This window comes from Polyodon spathula, chromosome 12 (assembly GCF_017654505.1).
Source record: "Polyodon spathula isolate WHYD16114869_AA chromosome 12, ASM1765450v1, whole genome shotgun sequence".
Lineage (NCBI taxonomy): Eukaryota > Metazoa > Chordata > Actinopteri > Acipenseriformes > Polyodontidae > Polyodon > Polyodon spathula.
The window spans coordinates 30,264,954-30,292,582 of NC_054545.1; the positions used below are offsets into that span (position 1 = coordinate 30,264,954).

At 39.7% G+C, this 27,629-nt stretch overlaps 1 protein-coding gene across 4 annotated transcripts; it reads left to right on the forward strand.

Moving 5' to 3' along the window:
• Window positions 1-26,714, forward strand: LOC121324395 (F-box/WD repeat-containing protein 11). Of its 4 annotated transcripts, XM_041266186.1 has the most exons (15): window positions 26-121; window positions 1,182-1,233; window positions 12,575-12,676; window positions 17,295-17,357; window positions 17,727-17,952; window positions 19,262-19,448; window positions 19,594-19,684; window positions 20,968-21,105; window positions 21,618-21,736; window positions 21,994-22,243; window positions 22,899-23,017; window positions 23,734-23,844; window positions 24,086-24,164; window positions 24,251-24,443; window positions 25,828-26,714. In XM_041266186.1, exons 2-14 carry the CDS (start codon window positions 1,198-1,200, stop codon window positions 24,422-24,424), a joined length of 1,695 nt encoding a protein of 564 aa, XP_041122120.1. In that variant the 5' UTR covers window positions 26-121; window positions 1,182-1,197; the 3' UTR covers window positions 24,425-24,443; window positions 25,828-26,714. The 4 variants fall into 4 exon arrangements, with proteins under 4 accessions (XP_041122119.1, XP_041122121.1, XP_041122120.1 ...); XM_041266185.1 differs by lacking the exon at window positions 1,182-1,233 and having other exon boundaries at window positions 1-121; XM_041266188.1 differs by lacking the exon at window positions 12,575-12,676 and having other exon boundaries at window positions 27-121.
• The last annotated feature ends 915 nt before the right edge of the window (window positions 26,715-27,629 follow it).

The following is a 27,629-nucleotide window of genomic DNA, read 5'->3' on the forward strand; positions in this document are numbered from 1 at the left end:
CTGCTTGTACGCGGTGACGTGCGAGCCGCTGACGCAGGGCTGGGTTTCCATTTTCGCTGCGAGTTTCGGGGGAAACAACAACATGGAGCCCGAGATCGAGGATAAAACCCTGGAGTTAATGGTGAGTCACCCCGGAGCGCGACAGCTACACTCGAATAGTAGGGCCGCGAAGACAAATTGCTCCGATTGTCGGTCCAGAGGCCGCGGGGAAAAGATATTCAACCCGGCAAAGGTGGAGTGAGGAGAGAGAGCCAGAGGTCGATTGTTTCAGAATATGTTTAAACCCTCTTTTTTTTTTTTTTTTTTTTTTTTTTTTAACGCTCTCATGAAAATACCGATAAAATTCATGTATTGCACTGAAACCAAATGCAATAATGGGAATACAGTTGAGTATGAAAGCAGTAAATAGGTTGTATTTTTATATTGGGACGGAATTTGTACCTTTTCTTGTTGTGGTGGTAAGATAGGTTGGAATCCGGTATCGTGGTACAGAGAGAAGTACGTTTTCATATTGCGGTTACCTTGGGTACATTTGCATACAAAGTAAATCACATAACTATAATTTTAAATGCAGCAACATATAGGTTTTATTTTGAAAGTATGGGACCCATGTTCTAAAATATAATTTATTTATTTAGGGGGGTAATTTTTCGAAGGAGGATCCTTGGCTAGGAAGTGTGTGTGTGTATGTGTAACACACACCATATACATACATATATATTATAATATATATATATATATATATATATATAATAAGATATATGACTACACACGACATGACTGACGCGAACCCCGAAGAAAGCAATACTGGTGATAGTAAAAATGATAATTAATGTAACGGTGGTCTTCAAGATTTTGTAATAACTGTGGTGTATGTTTGTGTACACCCACAAGTAATTTACAAACGTAACTGGAAATAACATATAGTATATATCACTGTAACAGATGTACATTTGTATTTTAAATTGTGTGTAATGTTAGATGCCGTAATGGTTTGGTTTGAACAGTAGTATACAAATAACCTAATTTGTCGTGTAACTTGTTATTATTATTATTATTTATTATTATTATTATTATTATTATTAACAAAAACAATTTTGTAATTAAGATGCCGGTACAGTATTTGCCGGTACTAAATTGAGGTCTATTCATTTTTTTTTTTTTTTTTTTTTTTTTATTAGTTACCAACTGCCTTGAATGCAGTATCATTGTTTGTCAATGACAAGGAGTGTTGTAAGTAACATATTTAATGGTCATTTTATATTGAATAGTTTAGAAACAGCAAATGGTCCCTATGTAGTGTGTGTGTGTGTGTGTGTGTGTATGTAGATATATATGACACACACACACACACACATAGTACTGTGCAAAAGTTTTAGGCAGGTGTGAAAAATGCTGTAAAGTAAGAATGCTTTCAAAAAGACATGTTAATAGTTTATATTTATCAATTAACTAAATGCAAAGTGAGTGAACAGAAGAAAAATCTAAATCAAATCCATATTTGGTGTGACCACCTTTTGCCTTCAAAATGGCATCAATTCTTCTAGGTACACTTGCACAAAGTCAGGGATTTTTTAGGCATATAGTCAGGTGTATGATTCAACTATTATACCAGACAGGTGCTAATGATCATCAATTCAATATGTAAGCTGAAACACAATCATTAACTGAAACAGAAACAGCTGTGCAGGAGGAATAAAACTGGGTGAGGAACAGCTAAACTCAGCTAACAAGGTGACGTTGCTGAAGACAGTTTACTGTCAAAAGTCATACACCTTGGCAAGACTGAGCAAAACAACAAGACACAAGGTAGTTATACGGCATCAGCAAGGTCTCTCCCAGGCAGAAATTTCAAGGCAGACAGGTGTTTCCAAATATGCTGTCCAAGCTCTTTTGAAGAAGTACACAGAAACGGGCAACGCTGAGGACCGTAGACGCAGTGGTCGGCCAAGGAAAACACAGATGAAAAACACATCATGCTTACTTCCCTTCACAGTCGGAAGATGTCCAGCAGTGCCATCAGCTCAGAATTGGCAGAAAACAGTTGGACCCTGGTACACCCATCTACTGTCTGGAGAAGTCTGGTCAGAAGTGGCCTTCATGGAAGACTTGCAGCCAAAAAGCCATACCTCCGACATGGAAACAAGGCCAATTGACTCACCTATGCACGAAAACACAGGAACTGGGGTGCAGAAAAATGGCAGCAGTTGCTCTGGACTGATGAGTCAAAATTTGAAATATTTGGCTGTAGCAGAAGGCAGTTTGTTCGCCGAAGGGCTGGAGCGCGGTACAGGAATGAGTGTCTGCAGGCAACAGTGAAGCATGGTGGAGGGTCCTTGCAAGTTTAGGGCTGCTTTTCTGCAAATGGAGATGGGGATTTGGTCAGAATTAATGGTATCTTCAATGCTGAGAAGTACACGCAGCTACTTCTCCATCATGCAGTACCATCAGGGAGGCATCTGACTGGCCCCAAATTTATTCTGCAGCAGACAACGACCCCAAACATACAGCGAAAGTCATTAAGAACTTTCTTCAGCGTAAAGAAGAACAAGGAGTCCTGGAAGTATTGGTATGGCCCCCACAGAGCCCTGATCTCAACATCATTGAGTCTGTCTGGGATTACATGAAGAGAGAGAAGCAACTGAGGCTGCCTAAATCCACAGAAGAACTGTGGTTAGTTCTCCAAGATGTTTGGGCCAACCTACCTGCCGAGTTCCTTCAAAAACTGTGTGCAAGTGTACCTAGAAGAATTGAAGCTGTTTTGAAGGCAAAGGGTGGTCACACCAAATATTGATTTGATGTAGATTTTTCTAATGTTCACTCACTTTGCATTTAGTTCATTGATAAATATAAACTATTAACATGTCTATTTTTGAAAGCATTCTTACTTTACAGCATTTTTTCACACCTGCCTAAAACTTTTGCACAATACTGTGTGTGTGTGTGTGTGTGTGTGTGTGTGTGTATATATATATATATATATATATATATATATATATAGATATATATATATATATATATATATATATAGAGTTTTATGTTTATCGAATAGATTCAAGTTACACCTCCTACAGTAGGCCTTTAAGAACTTAAGAATAAAATGCTGTAAAACAGATCAATTGTATATTATATAACCTGTTCCATTTCATCAAACCCTTCAGCATCAGATTAATTTTCTGAAACACTAGTACAGATTTCAAGGTATAGGCCATTGTGAATGTCAACAACAAAAAGTGATAATATTTCAATTAAATTGTATGACATTTCTTATGTCAGAACTGATCAGAAAATATTAATCTTGACTGTCAAACTGTTTTCTGGCAAAAAGGGATTTATCCCTCATTTATAGCCACTGAATCATAGTACTTTATTAAAAAATAAAGTACATAAGTTATAAATTTATAACGTTCAGGCAGACTATTGACGTATATTTCTTGGCAAAAATGACCATTCATATAATATAATGTACAGTGAAACCAGTGCCTAAATGCCATATCAGGTATGTGCTTTAATGTACAGAAGAGCCTTTCTTTTCTTTAATAGGCAGTTTGATGGGTACTAGATGTTTTTGACTAATGCTACAAATTAAATTATTTAAGCAAATTTAAAATTAAATAATTGAAAATGTTTACTTTTTGAAAGACTATTAAACAAAGTTAGTTACAGCCTAAAAATATAATCTAACAATAACGACACAAAGACTTTGCTATGTTTCATTTTAAAAGGGGCTTTAAAGAAATATGTATTTGATATGCTAGTTCAAAATTGATAATTCCTCTCTCATTACCACGATTCTGGTTAAATCAATGTGATCAGTACTTTTGTTAGTACTTGAACATATAAATGCTGATGTCTTGAGGAACACATCCCAGATATTTCTACGTTGGCTCAGTTTTCAAATGTATTAACTATGAATACTGTTTCATAGTACTAAGGTAAATTGAATAAATGATCCACAATTAAAGAACAATGTGTAATTGTAACAAAACAAAATTTCCTGTCTTGCGTATGATTTTAGATGTTGTTAATCTATTTAACCCTTTACGGTCCGTTTATTCAACGCTTGTCAGACACGTCAGGTACAATTTATTTTCAGACGTGCTGTTTATTTTACATGCACTGCTTAAAAGTAAATTAAAGAAAGTAGGTTTAAAAGGCACTACATATGAACAGGACACTCAGTACTGCATCTCCAGCCCTGCCCCACCCCTTGTTCACTGTATATAGCGCATACCTCTTCATAGACAAGCATATTGATAAATCATCTCCTGGTCACTCGTTTTATCACCAAACTCCCCAATAATGCGATTGAAGCAATTTTTTTATTACTATAACATCTCAAAAAGCTTGGCAAATGTCTGTGATATTCTTTGAGCACTGGATGCAGAAGCAGCTATCTTATTTGTTTGTCCCTGTTATGTCTGTGCTGCAGGGACTATGTTTATTGCTCAGATCCGCCCTTTTTTTTTCGGCTTTTTGTGGAGAAAAAAAACAACCATAGACCTGTGCTTGATGTCTTTTGATGTCGGGCAGGGTCCGACATCGGAGTAGAAAGGGAAAATTGTAATGTTGGACCTGGTCCGACATAGGACCGCAAAGGGTTAAATATAATCATGTGTTGAATAAAGATGTAATAATCCTGTTCATAATGACCAGTCAGCAACTGATTTCTGTGTAAGTGGTAGGTAAACAGTAAATCTAAGCTGGGGAGGAGGCTGTCCTAACAAGGGAGGGATGTTATTAGTCTGACATTGATCTTGTGTTTTCATTGGGAGGGGGTGGAACATGCAGGCTTTAACACAAAAAACTGGAGTTGTGTATAGTGGTTTGAAAATAAACTTTGGCTATTAAAAATATTGATAAGTGCAGTGTTATTTTTTATACAGCCATTGTGGATCTGTTATTGCAGTGTAACTTTAGAGAGGACATGTAGATCCTGGGTCTGAGATGGCACATCTCTCGAGCTAATTGTAAACGTGGACAATGTGTGCTGCTGAGACGCTCTATTATAAACTTGTTATAAATATAATGTTACCAGCTAGCTCAGGGAATGGCAGCTGTGTTTCCCCACCAGCCCAGGGACAGGAATGTATTATTTAAATGTGTGAATACTTGTATATAAATATAGGCTGTGCAGAGAGGACAGAAGACGCCTTATTATGTACAGTTGACCAGTAATTCACCAAGCCATGTTGTTCATGTTTAATAAATTTGCAGTTTTACTCCTATTGTCTACAATAGTTAAAGGAGATAGGATGTCCATCTGGATGTCTACTGTAGCTAAAATAGGCAGTTAAAGGGTAAATCTGTGTACTTGGATTGTGGTTGAAAAGCAGTGCAGTGTGGTTTATGGGGGGTGGAGTGGGGGATTTTACAAATACTATTAAGATTTTTAAAAAAATGCAGTCATGTTTGTTTTACATTTTCCACAGTAGTTAGGGGTGTTATACTTGCACCCTTGGCCAGAAATCCAGAGCATAATCTTCCCAACCTCTGCAAGCGGGACAGAGCGTCTTTACTTTGAAGGAACAAGTCACTCAAATGGGCCACCCTCTATTACTAGATATCTGTTGAAATGAAATAAATACAAAATATACGAGTGGCCTGACTTTCCATATTACAGCTGTGATGGCGGATTGGCCCTGGTGATCTGAGGGCACTGCGGTATGTGCATGGTTCGATTAACAAGCTCATTATATAGCCAAGGTCGTAAATTTTTCTGTGAACTGCAAGTCCCAACTACTGCTCTCCTGGCTTTGGCTTTATATTGGATTAGGGGGATTGATTTTATAGGTGTACTACTGATGGCGGGCTCCCAGCATCATCTTTTTATTGCAGGGATCTTTCCAGGGAATTAAAAAGTTAAGAAAAAAGATATTGGTTCCTTCCTGAGTAACTCGGGTCCAATAATGCAGGGGTTTTTAACCGTCGGTACGTTTACTCCTGGGGGTACTTCTAAGGGTCATTGGGGGGGGGGGGGGATGCAGGACGACTCGGAAAGGCACAAATGAAAGTAAAAGAAAATGATATGTTATTTTGGCAAAGTGCCCTGCCCCTGTGTATTTTTTGTTTAATGTTGGTATATAGTCATTGGTACATGGAATTTAAACGGGTCTGTGTAACACAAGTGTTTAAAATGTATATTTGTATTTAGGCACGAGGATTGCGCAGCACTTCACATGCAAGTAAAATGTAAAAATATGTGAGCGCGGGGAATTGCACTTTATTAATTCACGTGCAGTTGTACCGTGATTCCAATTGAATGAGTGATTAGCAATCGAGTCTCGGTACAGCTGCATAAAAGCAGGATGTTTTCACTCACTTGAGGTTGTGTGTTCGGTGAGTGGAGATGGAGGTAAGTGTAATAGATATAGTAATAGAAGGTCACCGTGTTTTGTCTGTATAGTCCATTTTGTTTGTCTTTTTGTTTTGGCTACGAGTGCCGTGTCTTGTTTGTCTTACAACTTTTTATTTTCTGTTTGTTTAATTATTAAATGCTGAGCGGTACCAATCGCTCAGCTTCACCAAACTCCACCACTCTGTTTATTTCCTGGTTTTTGGTCTGACGTCACCCACAGCAGCCATCTTTGTGACAGTTATCTATTATATCTAAACCATTGTGCACGCATGTAACATTTGTTTAGCAGCTCAAGGTGCACCGGTGGGGAGGCAAAACAGAATCTATCATGTCTATACTTTCCACCCGCGTGATTTTGATTGAGTGGATTTCACTCTGATACGGGTGGGTAAAGCAGGGATCTGGTGATTCTTCCTGTGGAGAGCTCTCGGTGCTGCTCATTTAACTTCGCTGTTTTCAACTTGTATAATTCAATACAAATCAATGAAACACACTAATTTATTTATTTATTTATTATTTTTTTTAAAGAAATATAAATGCTCTGGTAAACAAATAATCATCACGGTACTGTGATGTTTTTTTTTTTTTTAATTGTATTAGTCATGGCTGCATTTTTAGTAACAGCAGTAGGGCTGGTTGAAATGGATACATATGAAAATAAAAAGTTTATAGATGTTAGTTATTTTATCTTGAGGTTAATGTTTTTGACATTGTAAACATTTTAAATTGCACAGAATTATGCTGAGATGGGAAGTAAATGCTAACGTGAAACATTTACAGTGCAGACTATTTTGTATTATATATAATAACTTTGGGAATAGAAAGCGAGTAAGAGTGTTTGCAAAGAGATTCCTAAATACTGTTTTTAATTCTGGTCAGCCGAAGACATGTAATTAAAAGTTAAGAATTAAGCCTACTGTTTAGTATTCTGTCCTAAACCAGCAGTTTCAGTCCCAAACTGTTGTGACATATATATTAAATGCAATATGCAATATTTTCAGTTGAAAATTGTAAAGGGTACTTTAGCTGAAAGCTCCACACTGAAGGGTTACAATTTCAAAAACAGGTTGTAAATGCCTGTAGTTACATCAAAAAAAGTATGTAGAAATGTTTTGCAATTCATGAAATGAGCATAATTGATATACAGTGTTTAGGCGAACACAAGTATGTAAACTTTTTAAAATAAAAATATTTTAATGATGTGCAATACAATTGCAAGGTCTCAAACATAGCACAGAACATTTCAATAAAAGGATGAGCAACAATATTTTCAAGCACGATGGGGTCTGTTTTTAATGCTCTAAACAGCGGCTGATCCCAACACTAATATCTTAATCTCCCAAGGGGTGATTTATCGACCCTCTGCTAACATTACAAAACACAATCAAGTATGAGGCCTGTAATTCCCATGGCCAGCAATGTTTTATGCTACATATTCGATATCTTTGTAGTAATTTGTTTGAGCGTTGCACACGTTTGTTCTGTGATCTTGTTTGGACTCTGTAGGATGCCTTTGGGACCATACTCTGTCCATCAGATTTTAAAATTAAAAGTGGTGGTACAGTGCTTCTACTGTCTGAGCTTAGACACACTAATCCTTTGTAGGAAAAAAATAGGACTTGCATTGTTTAGTTTGATCCATTTCAATTTACCTGTGAGCTACCAGCACAAAAGGTCCATGCTACAGTACATGCAATGTGATGCTACTTTCACTCTACTTTCCTTCATTTTCCATCCCACTACCGCTGTGGTCAAGGGAAGCAACTGCAGCAATACAGTACTTTTTATGATTGCAACGGTCAACAGATGCATGTCAACAAAAATACACATTTGATTTATTTATGAAGCAATTCTGTGCATTTTGCACATTAAGGATGCAATTATTATGAACAAGGTCATAATCGGGCGCATTCTTGAAGACAAGTAGAGCTTCATGCTCCTGCAAGTACAACAGCGGTGAGAATTGCCCATAACTACTCCTGTAAATATAAAGCTCACCAGCGAGTTTCATCTTTAATTCTCAGAAGGTTTAGCAGACTAATTAAATATTATCAAAAGGCAGATGATCCAACAGTAAAGTGAAGTACCGGTAGCCTTCTCTTTAGACACGTCTTTGTGTGAAGAGTAAGTTCACATCTGTTTTATGTTTAAGGCGTCAGTATTTTACTGTACACCCACCCATCCACTCCACAAGTAAAAAGCAAACCGAACAGGATATTATTACTGGTACTATACATCGATATGCCAAAACTGCCTTGGTTTTTTTTTTTTTTTTTTTTTGCAATACAAAAATATTATTTTGATATAGTGAATTGTTATTTTTAACACAACTGATGGGTTTATATCCCACAATTGCTTTTCAGTTAACTTTTTTTTTTTTTTTTTTTTTTTTAAATATCGAATTTACTATTAAAAAAAAAAAAAAAAAAACCTGTGGTTTTCTCGTCATGCTCCTGAAGTCTGAAAGATGCCCCCGGTTGATTTTGCACACACGTTGGTAGCTCAGCAGATTGAAGCACAACCGCGGGGTGCGCAGAGTGAGCAGTTTTGGATCGTGGCTGTGTGAAGTAGGCTGGTCTTCACTGGGGATTCTGCAAGTAGTGTTGCATTGGCTCTAGTGCTCCTGTAGGTTAGGGTGGCAAAACTGGCAGGGACTGTTTCTCCTCATCGTGCTACAGCGAACCCTGCTGGCCAGTCACCCAGCGAGTTCAAAGTCGGACACCTGCAGGGCTGGCCTTTGTCCTCCCAGTGGTAGGCAGCTTTCTGACATCCACTCTCGAGTTCCTGGGTAAAAATTAAGCTGGTTTAGTTGTGGGGTCGGAGGCCGCCCACTGAACCTTCGGGTCTCCTGAGCCATGTAGGGAGTTGCTGCAGTGAAAAAATAACAATAATTGGACACAAAAAAAAAAAAAAAAACATTTTGCTCTTTGCAATAATTACTAATGAAAATGGGGAATATCTGACCGTAGCAGATTATTTTGGAAATGGGCACAAACAACATTGCTAAATGTGAGGTGGTTGAGGATGAAGCAGCATTGTTTTAATGTGTTTTTAAAAAGTATTCTGGATTCCTGCAGTCGGTGAAAGGAACAATTAACAGGTAAGTTTATTCATATATTTTATTTAGATATTTTTTGGAGGTGCTGGGATGTTTTGTATGTGTTTGTTAAATAAGCTGGAATACTTATGTACTTTTGCTTGTAGGGGTATTCAAATTACATTTGCTCTCTAGTATCAAGCTTACGAAATACAGGGCTGTTTCAGGGTTGCCAAGAATTGCCGCATCCACACGTAGGTAATAATTACAGCCATAAATAATTGATATAGAGTATTTCTGTTTCTATGACGCCAGACTCCATAAATCTGATATAAATGGTCTACTACGGTCCATTTATATATTCATAGCTCTTCAAAAATTTAGTACTGCAACAAGTCATTGTGGCTTTAGTGGTGTCGTAAGCAGGGGACACAACAGGTCTGAATTTTGATTGTTCTAGCCAGACAGCCTTTTTTTTTTCCTTCTCGGAGTAGTAATTTACTGCATGTTATTTTATAAACGATAATTGCTTGCATCCACAGTTTTTGTTTTCTGTATTACGGCAAATGTAAAGCAGAGTGGCTGCAAGAGCGGAGTGTGCACAGCAAGAGCTGGGCGGTGAGATGGTATAGTGGAGGAGAGAGATTGTGGCCTCGGCTGAGAGGATGCTGCTGTGCTTGTGTGTGTCTAAGATATGGACTCTGGACTGTCTGAACATGCTGGGGAGATCCTGAACTGAGCATGCCACTGAAGCACTTAATGGAACCATAGGCATGTTTTGCATTTATGAAGCCATTTTTTTCTAATGCATAGTAGCACTTACCGTTTGGTTGCTGTGGTTTTGTATAATGTTATGCAAGCAGTGCCCTGTACATAGAGCAGCCTACAATTCTGACAAGCCATACAAACAGTTGACTCCACAGTCAAGCAAAGTTTCTTTTGGAGAACTGAATGAGGTTTATATCTGATTTTGCCCCCAACAAAATGTGTGTCTACGACATGGCCCTGTAATAACCTTTCACATTTTACACCATAAGCCTGCTGCTTTGTTCAGATGCATGCACCTGGGCAGGGTCTCGTGGGATCTTATTTTAGAAGGTAAAGGTATGGAAAACAGTTATTTTGGTTGAAACAGACCTGATCCATTTTTTTTTTTTTTTTTTAAACTTAATGACGCTTGCAGTGAATAAGCCAGTTCCTGTCTTTATGCATTTGCAATGAAAGTATCAGTCAGCATATTGGGGATGCGGCAAGGCTGGGCCAGAGCAAGGTCAGCACTGGGCTCAACTGTTATGAACATGACATTTTTAATTGGAATAGACACTTAACTGATCCTGTACTTTCTCATTCACTACATTGCCAGTGAACAGGAAAGCCATGTGATCCACCATTAGGAGCGCCCGGTGTGAGATTGATTCTTGATTCACCCACCATTCAATGGAAAATGACATTTTAAATTATATGTAAATAACATAACTTAATTGTATTAAATACAAAAAAAAGTCAGAAGAGGTAGGCAGTGAGCCCTGTGCTTGATAGGGTCAGTGCACGTGGGTCAAACAAGCTGATGCTGCTAATCCTTTCTGTTTATCTGACACTTATTGCCAACAGATTCATCTCTCTGGTCCTCTGCAGTGCAGTATCTGCAATATGCTGGAAGCGTGTCATTATGGGATTTCTACACTTTCACTGTTGGGTGCCAAATGATATTGACTTTCAGTGCAATGTTTGACAGGTTGATTTTGTCAAATATATTTAAAAATAACACCTTGAAATGACAAAGGTCTTTGCCTCTGAATGTAATCGCAATAACCTGTGTCAATCTTTTAGTCAAGTTACATTCCCTAAAGATATAGCGACACAAACCGCAGCCAATTGTTCAGTGCACCATGATGAAAATGTTAACTGTCGCCTCTGCAACTGCCTGTGAAAGTAGTGGCATCACAATTTTCTTGTATATTCAGCACTTTGGTAGTCTAGTTTGAATAATTGTATTGTGTTATCAAGAGAGACTGTTACAAAGCAGCCTCACACTTTTGTTTATCATATTTGTACAATACAGGATATCAGTCTGTTTAAACCAGGTATTCTGTAAGTTGAATTATCTATCAATTGTCATTTCTTTGAGCCAGAAATGAAACAGGATCTTTCTGACTAAGTCGGGGGTGAAACTTAGTGTGCTGTAATAACATGTCAATGATGAAGAAGATACAGTAAGCAAGCTATTTTAGGACTTTGTTGAATAATGTGCTTTGCTTTGGGATGGGCACATGCATGCCCAGGAAGAATTTGGAATGGCTGCCTGGTGGATACTTTCTGGATTTATTTGTGTGTGTGTGTGTGTGTCTCTAAGGCAAGGGTTGGCAACAAGTCCTTGACTGAACAACAGCTGGGTGGAAGTTTTAAATGTATTCAATCAAAACATGTTGAACATGGTTTGAAAGAGGAGCTGGACTGGAATTGCTCTGGCTTCCCAGCTCTGCTTTGAGGACTGTGTCTGGAGGGTGTCTGTGATGTGTGCAGTATATCCGGGCTGACTAGACTAACATCGCTGTGGCTTTGCTGACATGTTCTCCATCCTCACCAGGTGCTTTTGCAACTGTGGTGTCACATCTACTGCATAGCTATGGCCACCTCCCTGACACTTACTTTGAAGTGCAATTATAGTACCAGTCATCAGCATGTACCTTCCTTCATTTGTAGTATGTGTTTGGTTTTTTCTAGATTTACTCAAACTTAGAATACTGTGTAGATACTGAGTTTTGCTCTATTGGAGATGGGGTCTAGCAAAGCATAGGACTGGGAGCCAAGTGACCACGATTATTCTTGGTGGTAACAACCCACTAAGAGTGGGACAGTCATTATTAGAAGGAAAGTTGTGAATATTTGATACTGAAGAAAATATATTCTGAATTCAAAGCTATAGTCAAATACTTTCATAAAAACAATGGTGCTGTTTCTGCTCACAAAGTGGAGCTAATCCTTTAGTATTTTGAACAGGTGGCAAAATGTCTCCACCTGGTGGATAATATCACTACCACCCTACCCACTCCCAAACTGAATTGGAAGGTTCATGCAACCTATGCAAGCAGTAGCTGTGGCAACCGCAGTGTACCTGTGATTGTGTGTGGCCCTAACCGCCTCTCTCTCCCTTCCTCTCTTTTTTTGTCCTCCTGCAGTGTTCTGTGCCCAGGTCTTTGTGGCTAGGCTGCTCCCACCTGGCAGAGAGCATGTGTGCACTGAGGTGCCTGCAGAGCATGCCCAGTGTCCGATGTCTTCAGGTGCCTCTCTACTTTCCTTGTTGTGCTGTGTGGACTGTGATTGCGCCTGCCTGCCTGTTGCCTGCCTGCCTCTGCGTGCGTGCCTGCGTCTGCTTTCTTGGAGCTTGCTGTGAATCAGTCATGCTTTGATGTATGTGTTGCCTCTGAGCACTAAAACCTCTCATCAGTTTTTGGAGTTCTGTCAACTACTGTTGTGGGCGAATACAGTGACCTTATTGGGAATGGTCAAGCATGCTTTATGCTAAAAAGCATTAATACTTCTTTTACTGCATGAATGTTGTCGTAGGGATCTTTTCATTTGAAAACTAAGCCGTGTCACTGCAGGTGAGGCCTCAATTTTTGAAAGTGTGATCTCCTACAACGTTTAGTTTTCTTAATGAAAGTGCTGAAAGTTGGGAGTGGGTTGTGTCTTAAATGAGGACTTTTTTTCTCTTGGTAGAGAACTTTGTATTTACAAAATGAATAAATTCAAAGTGCAGTAGCAGCTTTGTTCCTCATCTGTCTCTGAGTTTCCTGTGTTCAAACCCCAGGGAACCTGATTCCTCTCCTAGCATTACTTTAGGTAGCTACAATTCCATCTTTTAGTGTTTTTTTTATTTTTTATTTTTATTTTCGTTCATGCTCAGCCTCTGTCTGCCTTCATGCTGAGCATGCTTAGTGCTGTCTTAAATCCTTTATTTTGTGATGCCTGTCTTGTACCCTGTTTTCTATTTTTTTTTTTTTTTTTTTTTGTTATACTGCAGCTTGTAAATTTGACATGTGTAATGGATTGTATTATTAATTTTACTGTAGGATGAGAATAACTGGTAATGTAGACAGGGGGTTGAAATAACAAATGAAATGTGAGATCCTTCATTAAAATATTTGATCACCCAGTCCCTTGTGTAACCACCAGACACCACTGACCTGCTGTCCATCATCTAACAGCAGTTGGTGCAGGAAATGTGGCTGTTTTGGCTTCGCAAATGGTTACACCTGTTGGTAATGCAGTGTGCCTGAGCACTGTTGGCTTTCAGTATTTATCTTGCAAAGGGAGCTTCCAGTCAACATGTTCTACCTGTACGCTGTTTTAATAGTGCAGAACGAGGGTGGTGGATTTTGAAGGCGGTTGGTTCCTCTGGGGCTTGTGGCCTGTAGTACAGTAGGTACTGACATGGAGATTAGCTGCAGTGGTGTGTGGGAATGAGTGCTGTAGCAGGACATGATGTGGGGCTCTGTGAGCTACAAGACTACCAAAATGAAAATTAAATTGAGTCATCTACAACAGTGGTTCTCTCTTTCCAACTGAGCTCACAGTTACTTAACTAGACCCTTAATTGAGGTGCTAGTTTGCTTAATTAGACTTTTTAAAATAGTTTTCAGCTCTTAACAGTTGCAGAGATCAAGTTACTTATACAATGTTATAGCTAACTGATCTACAAGATGAATTCTCGTTTCTGGCACCATGGCTGATGAAGAGACTACCTTTTACTGTGTTTTGATTTGTAGTCAGTTCTTTCCTGGTTTAAATAGACTCTGGTTTAACCAGCGACAGATCTCATTATATGAACAGTTGGAACTTAGATTTTATTACCTTGGGCCTTTTTATTAATTATTTAAATCAGGTTAAACGTTGGTGTAACTGTTAGATACACCACAGTTCAGATCAACTGAATAGATCCCCACTTTTTTACTGCAGCCATTTGCAATGAGGATCACAAAACGACGGCCTTGAGTCTGGTGTCTGATATCTGACCGTGACTACACTGTGTCACACTGGTGTATTGAGGAGAGGGGCAGAGGAAGATATGGAGCGAAGCTATAAATTCCACAACTTGACAATCCTCATTCATCCATCATCCACGTAATGTTTTTGATCAAATTTAATGTCTGCATTAGTTATGTTTCTTAGTTTGAGAATTGAAACAACTAGTCTGCTTTTCCAAGTATCTGTTAAGAGCTGTCGAACCGTGTTGACTGTTTGGATGGGTTTGACAGATTTATCTCATTAGACATGACTTAACCAGACTTTGTGTTCCTGTGCAGACTGATGTAATCTTGTCAACAGAATATATTTTTTGAACACTCTCTAAACTTACGTGATCTTCGACCTGTTTTTTGAAAGCGCACAGAACTGCTGTTGCTCACATTCCTCACACTGATCAAAGCAGTCTGCAGGCTTCACTTGATAGTGGTCTGCCCTGCGAGGGAGCTTGGATACGTTTTCGTTTGAGGTTCTGAAGTGGTAAGTGGCACAGGTATTGGTGTTTTCAGACCCGCTTGCATGTTTACTCCTTTGTTAAACCGGTGTCTGTGCTGCAGGACCTCTTTCTAGGATTGTCCTTGTAAAACAAGACTATTTATAATGAGTTTACCTATCTCCCATAGTTCTGTGACCTTTTAATATGTGCCACAATCAGACTTTTTTTGGTTACCGGATGAGACCAAGTGCTTTGAGAAATTAATTAAAATTTGACGTAGTCTTCTTTTAGTGTTGGGACGATATTGAAAATCTCTGAACAGGTAATTGCTGGATAAAAAAATTACCCAACTTGTAGCGTTTCTTTTTTAAGCCATTTTGAAAGTGTGCGCACTGCTGCTTTCACTCTGGCTTTTCTCAACGAAATCTCACACAAGCCTCACAACAACTGGGTCATCCTTGAGGTGGAAGTGGCGGCTTCTCCAATACACTACAAGATGTACTAATTCAATACTACTAGAACAGATGGAATACTTGGAATTACTTGTGGAATAATGAAATAAAAAATATTCAGCTGTCATTAAAAATCATCATAATGAATATAATATCGTACATTTTGTGACTTCTGTTCATTACGGTGTTACCAGAAATCGTCCAAACCCTAGTGTTTTTACTTCGTGGGAGATGGTATGGGTATTGTCAAGGATGTTTGTGTTAACTTGGGAGTTTTCATTTTGTAATTTCGTCATAGAATATAAATTGAGTAATTTAGTAAATTGAGTAAAAGTACTTTTTATTTTTTATTTATTTTTTAACCTGGATTTTGTTTTAGAATTTTTATTTGTTGCTTGGGTGGCTAAACAATGACGTAAAACAAAGTAGGATTGAAGCAGCTGTTTTTGAAAGTCACAGCAATAAATCATTTACAGATTTGGGGAAACAAAGTCGAGGAAAAAAGAAACTGGGTCTTTTTTTACATGACTAAATTGATCTGGGATTCTTCTGCATTGTGAAATCCACTCATTACTTACAAAGAGTCTACTGTTCTACACTTGATACACAAACTCTAGAATAGACAGGTTTAAAATGGTTTTGTGTAAATCAATAAAATCTAATTCAGCTAGGAAGTAACGAGTCATGAGTAGCCTTTCTAGCTGTATCAACCCGAATGTGTCACTGTCAGCATTGTTTTTATTTAATTGGATTTGGCCTGTACTGACTGGATGTGAAATATTGAACTCCAGACCCCCTTAAAAACAAGATCTTCAGAATAGGTTAAACTAGACAACTGGCTTGCTTCTGTGTGCTGCAGAAAGGGGTATTCAAGCCGCTGCCTGTGTCAGCATGGCAGATCCTGAGATCCCTGCTTCTGCACTAGTAAAGTAATGTACAGTCTGGAAGCACTGCCCTCATGTTTGGGATAGGCTGGGACAGTCTGGGGTGTGGTTAGTTGTCTGCAGGGATGTAGTGCTGGTGCTGCAGTGGCTCTGCAGTGTTTGGGAAGAAGCTAAACGCTGAGTGCTGTGATCCTCTCCTCAATCCAGTGATAGGTAGAGACTGGTGCAGGGATGAGTCATCCACAGAAGGGGAACGGTGGGAAAGTGCTGAGGGAGTAAACCGTGAATCAGCAGTCCATCATATTGTTAGCATTCAGGTGGTTGCCCTATTGCAAACACAAAAAACATTTTAGCATGATGTACACAATACAAAGTAATTTAATATTTTGTTTGTGTGTTTGCTGTTTGGAAAACAAGATTTTGAAAATGAAGACAATATTAGTCCTGATAATGGTAGCCTACTGGAAATCCATTTTACAGGTAACCTCTGAAACTGTGTTCCTCTATATTCCTATAGTTCTATTGTGCAGTTTATTAAGCTCCATTGACCATAAACCTTCACAAATTGAATTACTATACAAATATATTGTAGAAGTTATTGGGACTGAGCTACATCCCTTTCTCAGTTTTTTTAGTCTGTGTGAAGATGCACTCTGTTGTTGATACTGCTTATTTGTTGGTCCTGTATATCTGACCAGATCGGTTAAGAACATCAGCTAGTGCTGGGAGAAACCACCTTTTTTTTTAAACTATTTCAGAATTCAAACTAATAAATATACTTTAATTTGTTTGTTAAAAAATATTGCACCAGCTGTCATTTGTGCATTTTTTTCCTTTTCTTTACACAATGTGTATTTGTTCACATTCTTAGAAATTGCTGCATGAACATGTTTTTTTGCCTTTGAATATAATTGAAGCAGTATTTTTGTCCCAGCGCTAATTTCCACAAGTGGCCTCTGTGGCTGTTTTCTCTTGTCTAGCAGGGGTCTGCTCATTGAATTTTATGATCCTGTAATCACTTCTGTCTCTGTAGAATGCTCAGAGCATCTGCCTCATGCTTTTTGTTTTTCTATTCCTCACACTTTTTTTTTTTTTTGCGCAGAATACTTCTGTGATGGAGGCACAGAATGAAGACGACTCCCTCAAAAAGAGCACAGTATTCCAGGTAAATGGACAGCCCTGTCATTCTAGCTCCCAGCCATCACTAGGGCTTTTGATAAGGTTCTGATTGTTCTGTCAACAGAGCCTGTACTTCAGATTATTGGATTCAAATGAAATTTTTTTTTTTGATTGACTTGCTCATAAGACTTGACTTAAGTGTACAATAGAATTAATTTCACACAGAGGAAAAACGCTATAAGTTGTTAACACTAACCTGCCTACTGCATTCTTCTAGTCATGCACTTCAGCAGGCACAGTTAGTGTTGAGGTGTTTAGCTTTTTTTCCCCTCCCAACAGCTGTCCCTAAACCAGGGCCTATCCTGTTCTTCAGGGGCACTTGCAGTTCTAACCTCTCACTCTCCTCCTTTCACAGATAAGTAACGGTCCCTCCTCTGTGATTGTGTCACGGAAACGGCCCTCGGAGGGGAACTACGAGAAGGAGAAGGACGTCTGCATCAAATTTTTCGACCAGTGGTCAGAGTCGGACCAGGTGGAGTTTGTGGAGCACCTCATCTCCCACATGTGCCACTACCAGCATGGACACATAAACACCTATCTGAAACCCATGCTGCAGCGGGACTTCATCACTGCCCTGCCAGGTAAGGAAATGCCAAAAAGCATAATCCAAATCTGCGAAGATAGATTTTTATATATATATATATATATAATATTATGACTACTGTCAAGATTTACAGCATGTGAGCCCTGGCTGTAATGGAGCCACCTGTGGATTGGAACAGAGCAACTCTGATCAGCTAACCAGATTTCTACGGTATTTTCACAGTCCGAAACACAGTAAACTTCTTCATTGTGACCAGTGTAGATCATTTGAGCAGTTAAGCTTTTCTTTTATGCTTCGTCTGTATAGGGCATCAACTTTGTGCTCATGTTAGTTTTTTGGGATGTAACCAAGTTTGTCCTTTTATTACCTGTTAATTAGGAAACCTAACACCATCAGTAAGAATTGGAGACTAGTCATGGACTCAAGTTTCTAAATGCAGTCAAATAGCACATGTAATTGAAATAAAACTTAATTGTAAAGCAGTGCGAGAGAGCCTAGCAGTCTTTCCAAGGTTTTACTGTGGGCTTTATTTTGCACCTGACTAAGTAAAAGGAGTCTTTATTTTCATCTTGGCAATCAGTCTGCAAGTCTGTCTTCATCTAGATTAAATTGGTGCAGTTTTGTAGATTATTAGTGGTACTGTGACTAGACATCACGTCAGTAAGAGTAGTTTTAAATGGACCAGAATAGTAGCATTTTAAGGTGCACAGGTTAGCGAGCAGCTTCGGTGAGTGCAAGAGCTGTTTGTAGTCGGACTGGTTTCTTGTAATAAACCTGCAAGCTCTCCTTCAGTGTTGGTACAAGAGACAGGGGTGGCAGTTTAACCTGTCTCTGCTGCATCAGCTGCCTCTGCTAGGGAACAGAAAACTGCTGTAGCCTCTACACTGTCCAGTGGAGGGGGAAAAAAAATACTGGAATATCTGCTTGCATTCTACTGATGCCCTGCTTGCATGGGGATCTGGTCTCTTTTCTTGTTCTTTTGTGACCCTGTTGTGTGGTAATTGCTGTGTTTGTAAAGCTTTGCTGGAACAGTCCTATAAAGATCCTGTGACAGCCGAGTACTTTGCCAGGCCGTCTTAACAAGTGAAGATGTGTAATAGATTCCTATTTCTACAGTTTATAAGTGATTTAAGTGGTCTTTTTTTTTTTCACTAACCACTAGGTGGTAGAAGTAGCCCACGTTTCACTGTCACTCCATTTTATAGAAGGGTGCACAAGAGTAACTTTACAGAAATTCCCTAGGAAAACTAATGAAATGGTTTCAGTGTCTACTGCTGAAAATTTTTGAAATGTGCGTAATAGTGCATATATTTGACACCATCAATGTGTCCCATCCCCTCTCTCAGCCCAGGGCCTGGATCACATTGCGGAGAACATCCTGTCGTTCCTGGATGCTCGATCACTGTGTGCAGCAGAGCTGGTGTGTAAAGAGTGGCAGCGCGTCATCTCGGAGGGTATGCTGTGGAAGAAGCTCATTGAGAGGATGGTGCGCACTGACCCGCTGTGGAAGGGGCTGTCTGAGAGGCACCAGTGGTGAGTGAGGGGCAGACCAACATGCATACAGATAAATTCCAGGGTTGAGCAGCATATTATAATTAGAAAGATTCTAGCTGCAGTGTGCTGTATTCAGATATATATATATTTTTTTGTAATACCTTGTCTGTTTTTCCTTTTCTAGGGAGAAGTACCTTTTCAAAAACAGAACGACTGAGATCCCACCAAACTCTTACTACAGGTCGCTGTACCCAAAGATCATTCAGGATATTGAGGTAACGATTCAAAAGACTGGCGCCAGGTGGAGGAAGAGAGCCAGTTTAAACTGAAACTAAACACACACTTAACATACTGGGTGCTGGTAGAAATTCATCATAATCAATGAGCAGTCCTATTCGTACCCACACCATATTACAAACTGCCTGGATCAAGCACGGTTTACCTTTGTTGTGTGTGTTTCTCTTATTTCCCTCTTTACGTAAGGGGTCTGAATTGCTCTCTAGTGAGGGAGGCAGTGGTTATGTTGTGTTTGGAAATGCCAGCTAAACCAGCTTACTTGTTCCACCCCCGTGCAGCTGGGAGTGTTTACAGAGCAACACCTCTCGAAATTTACTGGTCCCGGGCTGTACAGCTGCTTCATGTGGTTTGCAGGTTTCTAAATTAACGCTCTTGTCCTTGGGAATGGAGCTAGTCTTATTCTCGCCCTGTTGCTGTCTCCTCCTTTTCTACAGCACACACATCTCTGGCCCCTTTTCCTGATTCATGTTCCCATGTGAGGTTATGGCACAGTTTTTCAACCTTCGTTAGAATAGATTACAATGTAATTTCCAAGTGCTTTTCACGATCAACCTATCTAGATGCTTTCTTTACCTGGGTAGTTGGGTCAGGCACACCAGCGTTTCAAGTTTAAGATTTAATTTTAGCTAAGGAGTCAGTCTTGGACATCCTTGGACAGTGAACTCCCAAACATTAGAGAAAACAATTAACTAAACTCCCATGGAAATCTTAGCTAGAGGTTTATTTTGTGTTTCCTGTTTAAACATTCTGTGGGCCCACTTCCCCAGAGAGGCGGATACTTCAAGGTTTCTGGACAACGGGGAAGAAGCAGATGTCCCTGCTAGCTCATTTCTGTCAAGTGTAATCTCTGTGATTTCATGTAATCCCAGGGATTAACTGGAATGGTTTCAATGTTGGAAATGGGTTATGGAGAAGGCAGTGTTGTGCTCTGTTTGCAAGGTTGCCAATAGCCTAGTGCTTGGCAGGTAGCTGGGTTGTCTTCAGATGAATCCAGTTGATGGGGAAAATTTAACATTTTGATAAGTGACTCCTGCAGCAGTTGGAGGTTACGCAATAGCATTTTTAAACTTTGTGTTAGCCCAATGTTGTTGTACTTGAATTTTAAAAGGAGACCTTAGTACCACTATGAATATGTAAAAAAAAAAAAAAAAAAAAAAAAAAAAAAAAAAAAAAAAAAAAAAAAAAAAAAAAAAAACTGATGCACTACACCTTTTTAAGTGTTTCCAGTCATCTTCATTTTCACTACGTTTCTCCCTTCCAGACGATCGAAGCAAACTGGCGGTGTGGACGCCACAACCTGCAGCGGATCCAGTGCCGCTCTGAGAACAGCAAAGGGGTGTACTGCCTGCAGTACGATGATGACAAGATCATCAGTGGCCTGAGGGATAACTCCATCAAGGTGAGCTGGGGGTAGCAGACTTGATGTGGAACTTGACAACTACCTCTATCTTATTGAAATAGTTTGCATCTCTCTGACCTTAGAATAAACTAAGATTGCAGTTCAGATTGGACACCAGGTGGTGGAGTATTGTACTATTTGGCAGCAAATTTAAACATGTATATGCTTCAGTTTACCAAAGCATTTAGCACCTTTTTCTAAACTTTAACCTAGACTAAGATGTACGAGTTACTTAATTCATAAAGTACATTATTTGTTTGCTTTACTGTATATGAACAGTTAAGTACATTCTGTATTGCTTACTAAATGAGCATTGTTTCATATGAATAAATGAGCATTGCTTATATCATTTTGCCTTTGAGTTGGTCCCTAGATTGTGTTTCTTTCTAAAGTTGACTACTGCAGGCATACTTTTATTGCAAGCCTCAAACAATATCAGCCCACTTTGTAAAATTTCAAGTGCCTCTTTGCAGTGCTCTTATTTGAGTGTCTTTTTATGTGCCTTCCTCTAGATCTGGGACAAGCAGACCCTGGAGTGTCTGAAGATCCTGACAGGCCACACGGGCTCTGTGCTGTGTCTGCAGTATGATGAGAGAGTCATTGTTACAGGCTCCTCAGATTCCACAGTGCGGTAAGAGGAGCTGCGCAACTCTCTGCAGCCAACACGGGCATCTCCAGTAGTATAACACACAATAGAAAGATACCTGCTTTTATACAGTGGTCGTCCTACAACTTGGAATTGTTACTGGGTGTCATCCTTTGAATAAAGTGTGTCCCTATGACAATGGTGAATGTCCTGTGGTGGTGCAGTAGTTTACTGGTCTTACTGTGCATGGGGGGGGGGGGGGGGGGGGGTTTCTGGTGTGACGGATGATTCCTTCTCTCTAGGGTGTGGGATGTAAACACTGGGGAGGTTCTCAACACGCTGATCCACCACAATGAAGCAGTGCTTCATCTGCGCTTTTGTAATGGGCTGATGGTGACCTGCTCCAAGGACCGGTCGATCGCGGTGTGGGACATGGCCTCCCCTACTGACATCAGCCTGCGCAGAGTCCTGGTGGGCCACCGTGCGGCAGTCAACGTTGTTGACTTTGACGACAAATACATAGTCTCTGCCTCTGGGGACCGGACCATAAAGGTGAGACTCCAGTCGTCTCTGGCACAGCAGTCCGCTTGTCTACCTGAAAGAAGGGTGTCGATAGCAATTCGAAGGATAGTTGTTACTTTACAATGTCTTTGTGTATGCCAAGACTAGGAGCTATATCTCTAATGGTCCAATGAGTTGTAACTTCTTGTTTTAAAATGACTTCCTGGGGTACAGCAGATTATAGTTCAGTCCTAAATCTCAATGTTAAGACATTTGCATTTCAGAAGACTTTTTTTTTTTTTTTTTTTTTTTTTTTTTTTTTTAATAAAAGGTTTCAGTAGTTTTATACTTGACTGTCGTGCATGTCATTTAAATGTGGACAGCTTGCTATTAGCTTTTCTAGAATATAACTGGATTGTACAGCTTGAACTATTCAACCTTATTTTTCCTAACCATTTACCTTGCTGAGAAATGTATGTTAAATGCATTTCATATTGTAAATTGCCAGAGAGAAGGGGGAGGGGGCATGGTGTGTTACAAACCACCTGGGAATGTCATATAGTTATCTATGTGACTGCATATCTTCTGCAGCTGTATTTTGAGAACTTTTCTCATGTGATACGGCTTTAAAAAGAACACTTCTCAAAGCGGTCTGTAATATCCTCTTGTGTTTTATTTATTTATTTTATTTATCCCCCCCTCACAGGTGTGGAGCACAAGCACTTGTGAATTTGTGCGCACTCTGAACGGACACAAGCGCGGCATTGCATGTCTTCAGTACCGGGACCGGCTGGTGGTGAGCGGTTCATCGGACAACACAATCCGGTAGGTCTGGCTGTTTAAGTGGACCCGTTTTAAATGTGTAGAGCCATTTGAGTGAAAAATCTGTAAATTCTGTAAAAATCTGGCACCAGGGTTCTGTAGTTTGACTTAAAACTTAATTTTTTTTTTTTTTTTTTAAAAGTGCAACCAATACTTCGAAGAATAGAAATTGAATTACGATATTATACATTTACTTTCCTGTTTCTTTTTGTTGTAGTATAGTTATTGGTAAAAAAAAACATCTAATGTTGAAAAACAAGTATAGAAGTTGCATGTAGCAATTTGTTTCAGATGTCTTATTTTTGTTTTCTTTGTGCACCTGATAAGTAGTTAACATTGTGGTCTGCACATCACCTTAATCCAAGCTAAGCAGGTTCTTTGGCATGCTGACCTAATGCATCATTTTCCATGTTCTTGCTTCAATAGTCTAAACTCCATCAGATCAGTTACATCACTATATTCCAGTTTGCTTTGTTCTTGTGCACTTCCACATGATTCAGCCAGCATACTTATGCTCTGTGCAAAGCTCATTTCAATTATGGGAGTTTTGAGCCTGTACGTTGACAGTAATGATCCTTGCAATTAATGGAAACAATCATTTTAAGATGGGAATATTCTGGGCATTAGTTGGATAGAAATAAGGCACACTTCCTACAGCCCAGCATTTGAATTGAGCAACTTGAGTCCCCCGTTTTTGACCTTTCCATGTGTATCCCCAGGCTATGGGACATTGAGTGTGGCGCCTGTCTGCGAGTTCTGGAGGGTCATGAGGAGCTGGTCCGCTGTATCCGATTTGACAACAAGAGGATAGTCAGCGGAGCCTATGATGGGTAAGTCTCGCAGCGCATTGTCCTTGCCATGCTTCACACATCTGAACATGGAGACATGCATCTTGTCAGACGGATACATAATTAAGGCCCCTGTAATGAGTGAGAACAAAAGAAAGGTACTCATTCATCCATAACACTTAATCATAAATGTGTTGGTTCATGCATTGATCAGCTTCACTTAACAATCACAAATTCCTTGTCTGGGGATGTCAACCCTTTGCCTTTCCTTTCTTCTTTCCAGAAAAATTAAGGTGTGGGACCTGCAGGCTGCTCTGGATCCCCGTGCCCCAGCCAGCACTCTTTGTCTGCGCACCCTTGTGGTGAGTATCTTGTCCGTGTCATGTTCTGTGTTTTAATTGCATCTCATTATCAGAATGAGTTTCTCACTCCTTGTTCCACTCTCTAGGAGCATTCTGGCCGGGTCTTCAGGCTGCAGTTTGACGAGTTCCAGATCATCAGTAGTTCTCATGATGACACAATCCTGATCTGGGACTTCCTCAATGTGGCATCAAGCATGACTCCCAACGGGCAGAACGAGGGGCGCTCTCCGTCCCGCACCTATACCTACATCTCCAGATAACAGACTGCAACCCCACCAGGTACTAAATTCTCCAAGACCACTGTACCCCCTTGTTTCTGCAACTTCCTTTGTCACTGCCACACCTACACCTTCCAAGATCTCTAGGTAACTCCTTTTCTCCCTCTTGCACCAACATCTCCAGAGAACGGGTTACTACCCAGCCAGGTAATGAACCCCTATAAGATGGACTGTTAACTAACAATAATTTGGTGACATTGGTGTTTTGTAACTAAACTGTATCCCGTTAAGACCGCCCATGCAGCATTTGACAGGCTGCACAAACTGTCAGTTGAGATGATTATTGATTGTTAGTTGGGTTGGAAATTTAATTATATCCTGTGGTTACTTACTATAGCCCGGCCACGCAGCATTTGACAGGCTGCACAAAATGTGATGATAAGCTTGTTTTGTGAGATGAGAGGTAATTTCTCAAAAAACCTATGGTACAAGGTGGGTGGTTTTTAAAACATTGTGATAATAAACAGGGTATGATATTAAGCCAGGTGATATAAAATGGGTTAATCTGTATTTTTAAATGTATGCCGAATGCACGCTGATGACAGTTGGTGGCTATAAGAATAAAAGTCTCTGGCAGGACTTCATGCACACCCTGTGTTGCTCCCAGCCAGCAGAGGCATGTTTCCAGTGCTCCCTTGTAAACACAACTAATAGCTCAGTTACGATTTACTAGAGCCCACATCTCTGTTCTCTCGCACCAAGGCAGGATGGCTTTTGACAGCTCTGACAGAGCCCCGCTGGAGCGAGCCTCAGCCACTCTGCTAAATGCATTGTGATCAATGTAATGCAGGAAAAATTGCTACCAGATGAAGCCCTAATGTTTTGTGCAGCTCAAAAAAGCTTGAGACAAAACATATTATATATATATACTCAAATCCAGTGCATATACTGTGCCAATTCTTTCAAAGCAAGGTATTTAAACCTGCGTTGTGTGCTACTGAACAAACCGCGGAATCTGTGTGTGTGTGTGTGTGTGTGTGTGTGTGTGTGTGTGTGTGTGTGTGTATATATAAATGTATTTATTTTCCCCTCTTTTTTGGCAGTGTTGCACCTTTCTGTTTGAGAATGGAAAAACATGCTTTTGAAAAAAATTGTTCCCATAGGATATAGCCACGCTTTTTTTTTAAACAGATTAGTGGAACTTGTACTGAACAGTGGAAATGTCAGGCGAGAGGGTATTGTAAAGAGTGTCTCATTTGAGCTTGCTCATGAGCAGTCATAGACTGAGACAGAAACTCTGTCATATCCTATTATTTCAGTACTGGTTATCTATGCCGTGTCGATAACCCCTTGGGTTCCAATGAAGCACTGTACCAAGATTAGCCTATTGTGACACATTTCTCATACAGCCAATGTTCTTTTAAGCTGTTCTCTTTCTGTTCTAGGGGGTCCCCCATCTCTTTGGTTGCTGGATACCTGGCTGCTCTGATGGAAGCTCTGGAAGTACTGAAGCCTCCTGTCATCTCTGCTGATGGAAATGTGTATCCATCTGTTGCTGGGGGGGTTGATAGACAGACTCAGACAGCAAATCACCTCTGCCCTCTCCTCTTTCCTATTTTCTTTTCTGCTCTGTGTACTATTTGAACTCCAAATGTTACTCTATACTACCCCCTCCCTCAATGAAACCCACCACTCCCTTCAAACAAGGACCGGCATTTCACCTTTTGACTTTGCTATCTCGCCTTTGCTTTTGTCTTGTGCCTCCTGGTGAGCCCCAAAGTGCTGGACAGACAGAAGGAACAAAACGCTTTGTGCTGGGAGGACTGGCTCCTAGTTGATTGCTGAGAAAGGACTTGATGGTGCTTTGCACTCTTTCGGGTGTGGTTAAGGTTTGGAGGGAGGAGCTGTTTGAAAATCTGTCTGAAATCGGGATGCCTCCCCAACTCGAATCATTTGGAGAGAACTGTACCTCCTTTTACCCCTGGACAGATGGATAAATTTCTTCTTGTTTTTTGTGAAAACTCACCGCCATCACAGGAAGGTGTGCATGTTGGATCTGTAATAACGGGCGTTATCTGACTTCTTTTTTTTTTTCTAAAGTGTTTTTTTTTTTTATAATGTACTAACAAGGAAGCGGTTGAGGAATACTCTTCCTGCTTAGAATTTACATTTACTGTAAATTCAAGCCAAGTTTAGCTGTAAACAAATGTCTTGTCAAAATTGTTGTATATTGATTTTTTTTTTAATATTATTTGAAAAGAATAAAATACTTGACTCTGTATCATAGCCCAGTAACCCAATGTAAACGCATGTAAATAGACTCTGTGCTATACCTTTGCCTGTACTTGCCTCTTGGATCCATGTAGTATTCATAACAAATTTTATTTCCAAAGAAGCTGCATTAGAGCAGTGGATATACTGTGACGATTTTTTCAAAGCAAGGTATTTCAACCTGTGTTGTGTGCTATTAATCAAACCGCAGAATCAGTCAATACCCAAATTCAAGACCTTCTAGATTAAGTATCCAGTATGCTGCACAATAGCTTGTATTAATTCATCTACTGTAAGAAAAAACGTGCAAAGAATCTAGAGCTGTAACGAAGGCTACATTTTAACTTTTTGAAGGTTTAGAACACAATACCGAACAACGGTTTGAACCTTTGAAGGTACTAATTTGCATAATACTGATGTCACCATAACTACTAGTTTATAAATGGAATAAAACGTTCAGAAGTAGTTTTAAAAAATACATTGTATAGAACAGTAATCCTGTTATAATTTAAATAAAAATGCACACTCTATGTACACGTAACTGATGCTGCTTGCGATATACAGTAAGCTTGCATTGCAGCAGCACCTTATTGTGGCCAATTAAAAGAATTGCAGCTGACTTGGGCAAAACAAAACTTTGTCGTTGTTCCAAGTAGATGATTAGTCACATTTTACTAATTAATACATCCAATTAATAATAACATGAACTTGTGCTTGTCAAGTGATCCTGGACATTGGTTGTGCCTCCATGATACATCAACAGCTGCTTGCACAGTTTGCATTCAACTTTTTTTGGTTGTCTGGGCATTTAACAAAATCCCAAACAGTAGAGGGTTTTCAAGATACTTCTTTCAATACAGATTATCTAATACAACACTTTCCTATCAAGATGGCAAATGAAGAAATTCAAGTTCTGCATCTAGATAACATGATCTGGAGGGGGGGAGGGTGTTCAGTGTGGTGGTGTTTTTTTTAA

Excerpts from the sequence above, each read along its gene's own strand:
- LOC121324395 (XM_041266185.1), top strand. The coding sequence starts at position 83 with ATGGAGCCCGAGATCGAGGATAAAACCCTGGAGTTAATG. Across the intron at positions 12,677-17,294 it reads CCAGTGTCCGATGTCTTCAG|AATACTTCTGTGATGGAGGC; the intron begins GTGCCTCTCTAC and ends TTTTTTGCGCAG. Across the intron at positions 24,165-24,250 it reads TTTGTCTGCGCACCCTTGTG|GAGCATTCTGGCCGGGTCTT; the intron begins GTGAGTATCTTG and ends TCCACTCTCTAG.